At 32.8% G+C, this 12,847-nt stretch overlaps 1 protein-coding gene across 1 annotated transcript in view; it reads right to left on the bottom strand.

Moving 5' to 3' along the window:
* Positions 1–235: 235 nt before the first annotated feature.
* Positions 236–12,847, bottom strand: part of LOC143241049 (proton myo-inositol cotransporter-like) — a 269,876-nt gene continuing 257,264 nt past the window's right edge. Inside the window, exons 6-9 of the mRNA XM_076484560.1 lie at positions 11,395–11,509; positions 8,315–8,556; positions 6,750–6,902; positions 236–4,257 (exon numbers count right to left, since the gene is read on the bottom strand). Coding sequence (XP_076340675.1) covers positions 4,028–4,257; positions 6,750–6,902; positions 8,315–8,556; positions 11,395–11,509 — 740 coding nt within the window. The 3' untranslated portion in view covers positions 236–4,027. The remainder of the gene's footprint in view (positions 4,258–6,749; positions 6,903–8,314; positions 8,557–11,394; positions 11,510–12,847) is intronic.

A 12,847-nucleotide genomic window follows, 5' to 3' on the forward strand; every position in this document is an offset into this window, starting at 1 on the left:
TGTGCCAATGGGGAAGAGGCATGTTTGTTTGTTTTTTAACTTCGCGCAAAGCTACACGAAGGCTTTATGCGTTAGCCGTCCCTAATTTAACAGTGTAAAACTGGAGGGAAGGCAGCTAGTCATCACCACCCACCGCCAACTCTTAGGCTACTCTTTTACCAACAAAATAGTGGGATTGTCCATAACATTATAACGACCTCACGACTGAAAGGGCGAACATGTTTAGTGTGACGGAGATTCGAACCCGCGATCCTCAGAATACGAGTCGAATGCCTTAACCACTTGGCCATGCATTTGCTGGGGGAGAGGCTTTTCCTAAATACGCAGTGTACTGTAAAGTAGTTCCTCTATACTTCGTTCCTATGAGATAACCATTTATATTTCAGTATTATATGAATTTTTTATTCATTTGGACAAATTTCTGACAGTTACAATAACAATTCATTTTATAATTACATTAAGCCCAACATAAGCACAAATACCTTGAAACACATTTATCACTTACTTAACTCTAAAAAAGAAATTGAAACCAATATGCAATTATTCAATTGTTATCTAAATATAATTTAACACTGATGTTTCGTTTTGTTTATATAACATTGTACGGCCACCAACTGGCTGAATCAATAAAAGCAAGCAGTCTACGAATAAAAACTTCTTGGTTAATATTATAAAAAAGTAATTATTAAATGTTAAGCAAGTATTCAATTCCAAACCTATCTTGATTCCATGTTTTACAGTTAAAGAGGTTTAAGGGTTAGAGTGAAAATTTTTAAATTACGCAAATTACATACGATCTTACATTTGTTCTCTTGTTCCTAAAACGATTTAATTTTGTTGTGAAATGTCTATATATATATTTGAGATATTTGTTTTCACTTTTATTGTTATTAATAAGTAGTCACAGAAAACACGACAATTGAGTTCTGAACTAAGGATTTATAGCTGAATAGTATGGTTAACCGTCGTTAAATAGGCTTAACTCAAGCAGTAAACACTACATACACACACAAAAAACAATTTGTAAATACCTTTGAATTCTAATGCTAGGCTATTCTTTGCTCATTTTAGACAGTATAAACAGATACATTTCATGTTAATACCCATTAAACAAAAGTTAATTCTAGCTTGTTTTAAACTCTTATTATTGAACTTTTTCTCGTGCTTTAACGTTAGTTTACTTAGCTTAAATAGTTACACTTAAGTTTAGGATAATTCGCATATTAGTGTTAGTGTAATTCGATTGGCATTGGTAGCACATTCTTACAGTCACCCTTAAAAAGATTACGGGAAGAACTTACACACCATATTATCCAGTTAAAGTCCTTTTCCTTATTATTAAATCGTTCTAACATATGCGTAAATTTCACAGAATTCACCATACGTTATGCATAAATCTAAGTACCACAGTACAAACAACAACAGTGGCCCCTGGAGCGAGTATTATCTACGTGACACAGTTTAAAATATAACTTCAAATTAGTTAATTTAATTATATAAAATTTCAAGTGTGTTTTTCCCAGGCTGTTAAGTAATGAAGGTAGATCTATGACATTAACTGTTTCAGAAAATAAAGATGTAACAATATTAGATTTTACTACACCTTTCTTTGGATTTTCTCTACAGTTCTGTATCGTGCAGTTTATTGGAGAATGTGACACAACATAGGACTTACCATCTCGGGAAAGTGACATTTCCACAAGCAACAAAGTAATGAAAAGGTAGATTTACTGCTGCCATCTGTTATCAGTTTATTGTCAAAAAACAAGGAGGGTGTGCTGGTAAATATATTAATATATTAATCATATATTTACTTCTTTTTTACAAAAAAATCATAAATACAGTTCTCAGGAACTAGTTAAACATCCATTAATTCGAAACTTCATAAGTATTCATTCACTGTTTTGCATTTTTAAATGAAACAAAATCGCAAACTGAAAAGTATAGTACTCGTTGTGATTAATTCAAATGTATGGATTAAAGTCCCAATATTCACAAAGTTACACAGTCTGAATAAAATAGAATATAAAATGATATAAATGGTCACATACTTAATCCTGCTAGCATTACTTTCTATCATCTCCAATGAAATAGAAATTTGTAACAGTGGTGGAAGAAAAACGTTCAACACAATTCTCATGTAATAAAGCCAGGCGATAAAAAAAATAACCGATTATAAATGGCGGTATTAGATATTTTATAAAAACTGGTGCCACTCAAACGTGCAACACTCAGCTTATTATGGATTAGTTATGTAATTTGAGAAAAAAATCTTCATATAATTAGTATATGCCTTTCGTTTTCGACTGGATCTATTCAACACAAACATCTATATCAAAACGCAACAATAATTTGTATCTACAATAAGATTACTTTTAATATGATCTTGCAGATATTAGTTCAAGCATAATAAAAATTCTACTACCGAAAATTCTAAATTTTAAAACAGCTAAAGTTTGCTTTTTCTTATTAAGAAAGTCAAAATCATTCTAATGTTCTGAACTATTTCTGGCTGTAATGTAATAATAAAATAATTTCAAGGCTTCCTTTATTTAGACTGTAAAATTCAAAAGCTATGAGTAGAAAATTACCGAAACATAAATAACTTAAGTGTTATAAAAATATATGTCAAAAGCTTTTACTTAATCTATTTGCTTGACTTGGTGTTAACTCGATATCGAATGTGGTTTTAACACTTTAAAATACGTAGGAAACAACGATTCTATCAACATAATTGTTGTGTTGCTTGTCTAGGAAGAGGTTTAAAAGTCCTCTTATAGAATAAAACATTATAACCGTATAAATGTTAGCCAGATTACATATATCTTATTTGAATTAACTTCATAATAGCATTCTTATTTCTGTAAACTTTTATTTTTGTTCTTAGTAAAATTGAATCAAGTAGCTTTCCATCACCTCTTGCGTTGTTTTTGTTTGTTTGCTCCTTTCAAGAGAAATTAAATTTTTATTGTTGCCTTTTGTTTCTTCTGGATTAGTAAGCAAAAAAAAAAAAAACAGTTGTATTATTTAAGGTGTAGTTACGTTTCATTCCTACAGGTGGTAATTTTGAAAGAGGTAAAACAACTTGATTAACGTTCAAAAATGAACGTAAGATAATTAAATGGTATTACTTCTTTATGAAATACAACTGGAAACAAAAAAAAAATCCTTAAATGTCTACAAATAAATTAATATGCATAAGTTTAGATCTATTTAACTAAACAAATGGTCATTTTCTATCTCAGAACGGCTGGTAGGGGTATCAACACTTTTATTGATAAGCAGAAAACAACGTTTCGACCTCCCCAGGTCATCTTCAGGTTAACAAAGAGAGAGTTTGCAAATGACCGTTGCCGAGCACAGTTCCAAACTCTCTCATTGTTAACCTGAAGATGACCTAAGAAGGTAGAAACGTTGTTCTCTGCTTATCAATAAAAGTGTTAATACTTATACCAACCGTTCTGAGATACATTTTTATTTCAAGTGGGGTTCTCGTCATCAAGAAAAAAAATGGTCATTTTGCTCTCACAGTCGTTGGTTCTGCGAGCTCAGGTCGAGTATTGTACCTTCTCGTATTCTAATAACCATTTTTCATTCTGAAGCTAGTTAGTTTTCAAGTTTGTCATACGACACCCCCTATCCAGCTATTTTTTCGTTGTGATTAATTTTATTGAGTTAAAAGAAAATATTTTAACGCCATTTGTTAAACAAATCAATTAATACTAAAAATATATAAAGATGAAACATTAAAATGACCACTGTTAATGTGACCAGATTCCGATATTAACATTTTTGACAAAGACTAATAATATTAAGACTAATAATATTACTTTTAAAATGGCCATTTGAAAGCGGTAATGAAAGAAGCTAATATATAAAAGTAGTCGTATCTCGATCCAATCACAAACTAAACAACAGGAAATATAACGTACTCTTACAATGGCTTGGTTAATTGTTTCAATATTGATGGTTGCGATAATTCTAGTTTAAATCCTCAGTAAACAAAGGTCTGAGGGCGAGTAAAGGGTCAGCTTTCGTCTCCAGAATCCGGATCATCGACGTTTGTTGCTAGGTTAATGCCTCGAATATGTACGTATTGTACTGTTTTCGGTTCATCGGCTGTTGTTGCATCTTGCCACCAGGGATGAGAAAACAAACCATCTACTTCCTCCAATGGTTTTCCTCTGGTTTCTGGCAGCATCAGCAAGAAGTAGATCCAACCCAAAATGGCGAAACTCATGTAAAGCCAGAAGAGTCCTGTTTGGGTGAAAGTTTACCGTTGTCATATTATGAGAATAAAAAAAGTAGAACAATAAGTATAGTTTCTGAACAATTTATTAAATTCGCATGCAGCCATGTAATAAGGGCCATGCGTGGCTATTTAGTTAAAATCCAAAGGTTTGTTGTTCCATTTCCGCTGTTACAAAAACGTTTTTTGCAGTTTGGAGCTGTGGTTATATTGTGAAAGTGACGGTCACATTTCACTATTCGATCTGATAAGGGTTAGCTGTGGATACGTTTACTGACTGCTTTCTTTCTAGATTCTTGTGGAGATAGCCCTTGTGTTACTTGCCCAAGAGTTCTGAACAAACAGATTATAGTAAATGCTGTATGTGATAATCCGTGTGGTGACACATTGTACGAGAAAGGCCTGGCATGGCCAAGCGCGTTAAGGCGTGCGACTCGTAATCCGAGGGTAGCGGGTTCGCATCCCTGTCGCGCCAAACATGCTCGCCCTTTCAGCCGTGGGAGCATTATATTGTGACGGTCAATCCCACTATTCGTTGATAAAAGAGTAGCCCAAGAGTTGGCGGTGGGTGGTGATGACTAGCTGCCTTACCTCTAGTCTTACACTGCTAAATTAGGGACGGCTAGCACAGATAGCCCTCGAGTAGCTTTGTGCGAAATTCAAAAAAACAAACAAACAATATACGAGAAATTAAACTGTAGAGCGCCAGTGCATAGTTAGGTATTCCTTAAATTTTTGATATGGCCATACGTGCCTTATTCAACTATTGAACAAAGCCTAAAAATTAAATCGTTACATTGGGAATCCGAAATTTAATGCTTTGCGTTCTAGCATGCCAAAATTTCGTTCGACACTTTGGAACCATTGTTCCATTACTAGAATAACGATTAAATTCCCATGATTTGGTGATGTATGTTAATAAATAAGTACCTTCCTTATAGTCTTTCCCTCCCCCAGTGGCATAGCACTATGTCTTCTGGTGGTCACAGCATAAATAGCTTTGCGCTTAACTACAAGGCCCCAGTGACTCAGCGGTATGTCTGCGGACTTACAACGCTAAAAACCAGGTTTCGATACCCGTGGTGGGCAGAGCACAGATAGCTCATTGTATTTAGGCCCGGCATGGCCAAGCGTGTTTAGATGTGCGACTCGTAATCTGAGGGTCGCGGGTTTGCATCCCCGTCGCGCTAAACATGTTCGTCCTTTCAGCCGTGGGGGCGCTATAATGTGACGGTCAATCCCACCATTTGTTGGTAAAAGAGTAGCCCAAGAGTTGGCAATGGGAGGTGATGACTTGTTGTCTTTCCTCTAGTCTCACACTGCTAAATTATGGACGGCTAGTGCATATAGCCGTCGTGTAGTTTTGCGCAAAATTACAAAAATATAAAACAAATCCTTTGCATTATAAGTTTCGTAAATTTGAGTAGGTGTAGTTTATTTCTGCTTCCAAGTACTAGAAGCTCCAAGCTAGAATATATCTAGCTGAAGGACGGTTAAGTAAGTTTCAATAAATGATAATTCTAATAAGAAACTATGGTTTATCAATTTATTTGATATTTTAGAATTCAACGTGAAGGTTAATTTAAATATTATTTCACTATGATGCAATCTTCAAGATAAAATCATGAGGTTAAAAGTTTTATCTTAGAGTAAATTCGTTTTTATTCAATTATAGTCGTTCTTGTGTTGCTTTGTAAAAGTAATGAAATTAAAATGTTTTTTACAGCATTGGTTCTTGTGTATTGACTGCACCTTTATACTGAAGTAAACAAGTCACAAGTACAAGTGTGAACGCTTTGTGAGTACGTGTACCTTACTAACTTTACAGAGTAAGTTTGCTTAGGTCTTACTGTCCGTCTAGAGGTAAGAAGACCACAATGTACATGTGCAATTAAGGTTTTCAGTTATTAATTTACCTTGAGATTACTTCGGTGCACAATCGTACAGTTATTACGTATACTGATCAAACTGAGACAACTCGAGAGAATTCTCTCCAGGAAAACCAAAAGTTCCATTGAGTTGCAATATACAGTACAAATAGAACGTCTAATCAGGCAGACCTTTGAACTGTAATCATTTTAAGTTATTAAAACCCTGAAATATTATGTTGAAATAAAAACACGAAATTTACATATCAATAAGATATTTTTGTTTTGGTTTCTGAAAAAACAAACAATAATTCTATTTTATTTTTTTCGTTTACTTGACCTTGTAGCTAATTTGTTTTTATTTAAGCAAAAAAAAGTATTTGGACAAAAGTCATAACAGCACTCTTTGAAAGCTGTTGTCCACTCAAAGGACAACGAAAAATAGATCATATAAAATCCCGAGTATAAGTAGTTTTATAATACAGAAATAAAATATTCGAAGTGAAACGATATATTGTGGAAAGAAAGTTAAAAACTTTTAAATGTTAATAAAGCATTTTTACAGTAATAGCTAAAGGATGAACATGTTCAAGTATATAAATCTATAGCATATCAAGCCAAAGTTGAGTTACCATATTTATTGAGGAATTCAACAAATGTGACGAACGTCAGAGAAACAACAAGGTTGCTAAGCCAGTTTACCGAAGCTGCTGTAGCACAGCACGTGCTCCTGGCCCAGAAAGGATAAATCTCTGAATTCACAGTCCAAGGCGTAGAACCTATACCTGTGAAATATGGTGGACATTTGAATACATCAGAGTTTTCTTAAAATAATGAAACAATACACACAGAAATGTTTAGTGGTTTATTAAACCTGTATTACGAATTGTTTAAATAAGAAATATATCAACTGTTTCTAATTAAAATTTCAGAGAAATAGGCATTTCTTGGAAAACCAGTTGGCCTTCGTATATATGTCATTCAATTACACTATCATTCCAAATTTGCCCCTGAAGAAGAAAGGTCCACGTTTCAAAAGGGTTCGGGGTTATAGTTGGATTTTCATTCGTTTCTGTCAGGACTTGAAGCCACGTGTTTCTCTAACGCCATTAATTGTTTTCAGCGTTAGTTTTAAATATTTTTTAAAGTGTTGAAATGTTTTATTGGTTTTTATTTCATCTTCTATAGTTTAACAGATTCACTGCCATATTTATTGGCAGACACCTCTCCCAATGCGAGATGTATTTTAAATTGCACAATACAAATTAGCAACACGTATTCTAATATTTAAGCACGTATCTATAACTCGAAACTCGTAAACGTTGAGAAGCTAGAAATGGACACGGCTTCGTTATAGTGGCACAAACTTTTTACTGGTTGTGACAGTGAGAGCGTTAATAGAAAACAAAAAAAAACTCCTGTTTAAACCGCTGATTAAAAAAGATTTATGATTTAACAGAGTTGTATTAAGTTTTAGAATAATATACATGTTACATATGAACTTCAAACAATAGTAATATTCAAATTATTGAAGTGTGTGTCTCATAGCAAAGCTACATTAGATTGTTTACTGTGTCCGCCGAGGAGAATCTAACCTCTGATTCTAGCGTTGCAACTCTGTAGACATACCGCTGTCCCACAGAGGAACACCAAATTATTGAAATTTTTAGTTTCACAAAAGAAGAACGAATCTGATAATTTGATTTGATTTCGCACTACATTTAGTTATCAGCCCACGTGGTGATAAGGGTAATTTGAAGGGTAATTTTCAGGTCTTATAATCCTAAGATTCGAGGTGCTTTCATTTTGGTGTGGACAGCCGAAGGCGCAGCTTGGGTTAAGTAAACAAACAAAAAAGTTTCCTTACTGCGGAAATTGGATACTAAAACTAATGTAATTTAAAAATAAATTTAAAAGTGTTAGCTAGTACCACCTATCAAATTATTCAATGGGTTACAATTACGGAGATTTTTTTTTTACTTTATCTTTTCCCTTTTATGTAACTACGACTGCGATCCGAATTTCGTTCATAAGTAATTTCACCAGATTGTTACTGTCTATGAAAACCGTACGAAAACCTTTCGTTGTAAAGCTTTCCTGAAAACATGCGAATCATTACTTATCAATAAATGGCTGAAAAAATAGCAAATGTTAGATAAGACAAACTAAAATGCAATATATTTTGAATAAACCATACCAGAAGCAAAACACAACAGGTAAAGAATAAGTCCGGAGAGAATCAGCCATGAATTATCTGATGGACACCATTCGTAGGCCCAGGTAAAAGGAACTTCTAGTACCGAATTGTTGCACTGGCCAGTGTCTGACACGTCAGGATTGATTTGATCAGAAAACAAACAGCTTCCATTCGATGGTCCGACTGGAAGTTCGAGAAAGCAGTAACCACAACGAGGGTTGTTAACACACTGTGAACATGAGCTATGGAAAGTAAAAACAAAACTGATGTTTTTTATTCGTTTATTTTATCTAAGTGAGTCAGAAGCTACGAAAGGACGTGACGTAAAGACATTTTTAACGTCACGGTTTATGTTTGTCCTCGATTACTTATTATATATTTATATAACTGCTGTACTTAATATATGCTTGTGAAAACATTTATGATGTGTGATTCAGACTCATAACTATGATGATAATTTTGGAATTTGAGCAATATTATTAAAGCTACTTATTACAATTATATAGATATATTATACATTTTTAATACAAGTTTCATATCTATAATAAAAATAATTAAGACTGTAAGATGTTTACTTCATAAATTATGATAATAATAATATCGGTGACACCTATTGTGGTAAAAAAAAATTTTGAATAACAATAAGAAAATAAATATTTTTATCTCTTACAATTTACTATGATATTAACATCTTAAATATTTATCACCTCTAATATTAGCTAACGATAAAATAAGATTGTAAAATGTATTTATTAAATCAAATATAAACAAAAACTACACTTTTTAATCGTTATCGTGTGCTTTACTGAAATAACTTGAGCATAGGCCTAATACAAACAAGAAAAATGATTTGTAACATAGGCCTAATATAAACAAGAAAAATGATTTGTAACATAGGCCTAATATAAAGATGAAGAATGATTTGTAACATAGGACTAATATAAAGATGAAGAATGATTTGTAACATAGGTTTAATACAAAGATGAAGAATGATTTGTAACATAGGCCTAACATAAAGATGAAGAATGATTTGTAACATAGGTTTAATACAAAGATGAAGAATGATTTGTAACATAGGCCTAACATAAAGATGAAGAATGATTTGTAACATAGGCCTAATATAAAGATGAAGAATAATTTGTCATCTGAAAAATATCGCTAAGAAAAGATCTGGTTTAAAAATATAAGAGTTTAAATTAATGAGTAGGAAACTTTTTATTAACTTGAAACTACAAGACACAAAAAGAAAACTCCAAATAATAGAGTTGTCTCAGAGCAGCATTAATTCTTTCTAATTTTCAGATTAAAGTATTAATGTACAAGTGTTGTATTCTTGCGTTAACTGATATCTGTACAAATAACTGGATAGGAGTCACATAATAACTGAAGGTTCGACAGAAACTTTTACAGAGCAAAACTGAATTTTTTTTAGCCTCGACTGAGTTTATAATAAAGAAAGAGATTAAACAAGATGTGTTACAAGATGAAATAATTTTAAATCAATCAATCACAAAGAGAATTAAAGCTTTTTTACTAGTTATATATATGTGTGTTGATTTTTATATATCTTATAATAACTTTATTCCAAGTGAATTATGTTAAAATCCTTGTTTGGGACTAGGAAAGCATAGCATTATATAACAAAATCACCAGTTTCATTCTTGACAAAATTCAATCACCAACCTCGCGACTGACGATTACTTTCAAAATAAAACAAAATATTTTGTATTCTTGGGACATCAAATGAGTTGCCAGTGGAAAATATCACTGTGTACTTCAATACAATCTGTTGTAGATTACAATAACCTTTCTTACTAGAACCTACATGTGGTACATTAAGTTAATGACTGTTCCGTACGTAACTAAGACGAGAAAAACCTGATGGCAACTTTAACCAACTTTGTATAATAACAAGACATGTACAATATGCAGATGAATTTCAGAATAAAAAGAGGTTTATTAACCAATGGAGTATGGAACATATGGTATGCTCACATACAACATTCATGCAGGTTTATTTACGGTACATAAGTATGACACTCTAACTAACAAAAGACTAAAAGGCTTAGTACTTCAAATGAATTGTTATTTACACCAAAACATTGAACTGGGTGACAATTATCATTGGGAATAATCCTGTATGTCATAAAATATTACAACTCCTCTCAGTTATTTAAATTATAGCAGATTTTGATCGTCCAAAAGATGGTGCCACTTGAAATGCAATATATTGTAACTTCTAGTTCTATATTTCGACTTACAGTATTTTAAGATTTTGTTTTGGAATTTCGCACAAAGCTATACAAGGGCTATCTGCGCTAGCCGTCCCTAATTTAGCAGTGTGAGACTAGAGGGAAGGCAGCTAGTCATCAACACCCACCGCCAACTCGTGAGCTACTCTTTTACCAACGAATAGTGGGACTGACCGTCACATTATATAGCCCCCACGGCTGAAAGGGCGAGCATGTTTGGTTCAACGGGGATTCAAACCCTCGACCCTCAGATTACGTGTCTAACGCCATAAACCCATCTAGCCATGCCGAGCCCAATATTTAAGAAACCTACCTATATTTAGAAAATATATTTACTAAAGCCTTAGACATGTTTATGTAAAGGAAATCAGGATATTCAACAAAGTTAAGAGAAAAAATGTTATTAAAATACTAGGTTCCCAGTGGCTCAGCGGCATGCTTGCGGACTTACAACGCTAAAAACCGGGGTTCGATAGCCGTGGTGGGCAGAGCACAGATAGCACATTGTGTATCTTTGTGTTTAATTCAAAACAACAACAACAATTAAAATACTAATGATGAAAAAGTATTTTTGTTGAAAGTAAGACTAAGCATAATAATTTCCTAAAATACCTATTAATAACCTAAAATTAAAAAAATCTAATTTTTCTAAATTTGTAAATTATCCATTCGCATTAAAAGCTGGGTTATGTGCATTCCCGTTTATTTGCAACACTATTAATATCTTCAATGCGTCAAACAATTTCTTCTCAACTAAAAACAGATTCTATAAGGTTATGTTTCGAATATGCTGCTTACTAGTCTCTTTCTATTAGCTTAATCACTAACCTATATGAAGAACACACTGAGTTAGGCCCCTCGGTACTGTTAATTTGTGTCAGTGGAGAGTAAGTGTTAGCTAGTTGAAATCCAACGGCCAGTATTCCAAGACTTACAGCAACTCCTTCGAAAAGAAGAGAACAGTGTTTGTTACATTTAGAAATATTCGATATTTTTTAAAGGGATAAATAACCTAAGGGATCAAACATTGCGCAAAACTTCAATATCTTAAATAAAAAAATCACTTTTCTAAAGAAGAGAAAGTTTGAAAGTATTTCACTTCACACGTGGCGATATAATCATATTTTTTCGTCTATTTTGTTCAAATACCCCACATAAACCAGAGGAAAAATTTTAGTAAGATATGTAGTTAACAACCATAAAAACTGTAGTATATTTCACATACTCCGCTGAACGGTTTTTATGAAAAATATAACGAACTTTGTATAACTAGTAAAATAATGTAATAATACATTGGAAAATATAAAAGAGAAGCAAAGAAAGGTCTTAAATGAAATTAAACCTGTAATAACTATTTCAACTAAACAGAAGAACAAACGGATAAAATAAGAGTATTCAGCATGTTATAACATAACATAACGTTCTGGGACAACCTGGGACCTATTGGTTCATCTCTTCTGTTCCATCCTCTAAACCAAATTAAAATAACAATAAAAACTTAAAGTCAACCATTACAATTCATATACTTATCGATTTGTTCTTGAACTCACTAAAATGTACTGTCTTTACAACATCCGAAGGCAACATATTCCAAAAACCAATCATCCTGTTAGAAAAATAAAACTGTCTTAACAGAATATGGCTTTATATTTATGTCCAATTCTTTTGTTCTCGTTGTCAAGTTTGCCAAAGGTGATGCATCAACAGTATCAATTCCCTTTACGACCATCAGATTCCATGTTTTATTTCAAGAGAAAACAATCTGAAAAACATCAGAATCTCCTCTTATGACAACCTCTCCATTCTAGTTATCTTTTTTAATCATTTTCAATACTTCAATGTCTTTCGTAAGATAAGAAGCCAAAGAATGAACACAATATTCCAAATGTGGCCTAAACAGTTCCAAGTATGAAATGATGACCTCTTTAAATACAGCTTAAAATTCTTCTATGAGATTAGTTAACTTATCTCCCACACCTTTAGATACAAGTTTGTTTACAAGCTCCTTAAGCGGCATTTTGTCAAATGTTTTCTGAAAATTCAGATATATCAAATCTACACATTTACCCTCGTCCACGAATTAGTAACCTTTGCAAACAATGTAAAAAAAATTTATAGGGCAAGATTTCCTCTTAGTGAAACCACACTGACATAAAATTCTAAGCTTCGTTAAATGATTTTACAAAGCATCCCTTAACAGAATTTCCAAAAATTTCCTCTCAAGTAATGTAAGAATAATGGGTCTATAATTATTGAGACAATAATTATCTTCTCCCTTGAA

The sequence above is a fragment of the Tachypleus tridentatus genome, chromosome 1, assembly GCF_004210375.1.
Source record: "Tachypleus tridentatus isolate NWPU-2018 chromosome 1, ASM421037v1, whole genome shotgun sequence".
In the NCBI taxonomy this organism is placed as follows: domain Eukaryota; kingdom Metazoa; phylum Arthropoda; class Merostomata; order Xiphosura; family Limulidae; genus Tachypleus; species Tachypleus tridentatus.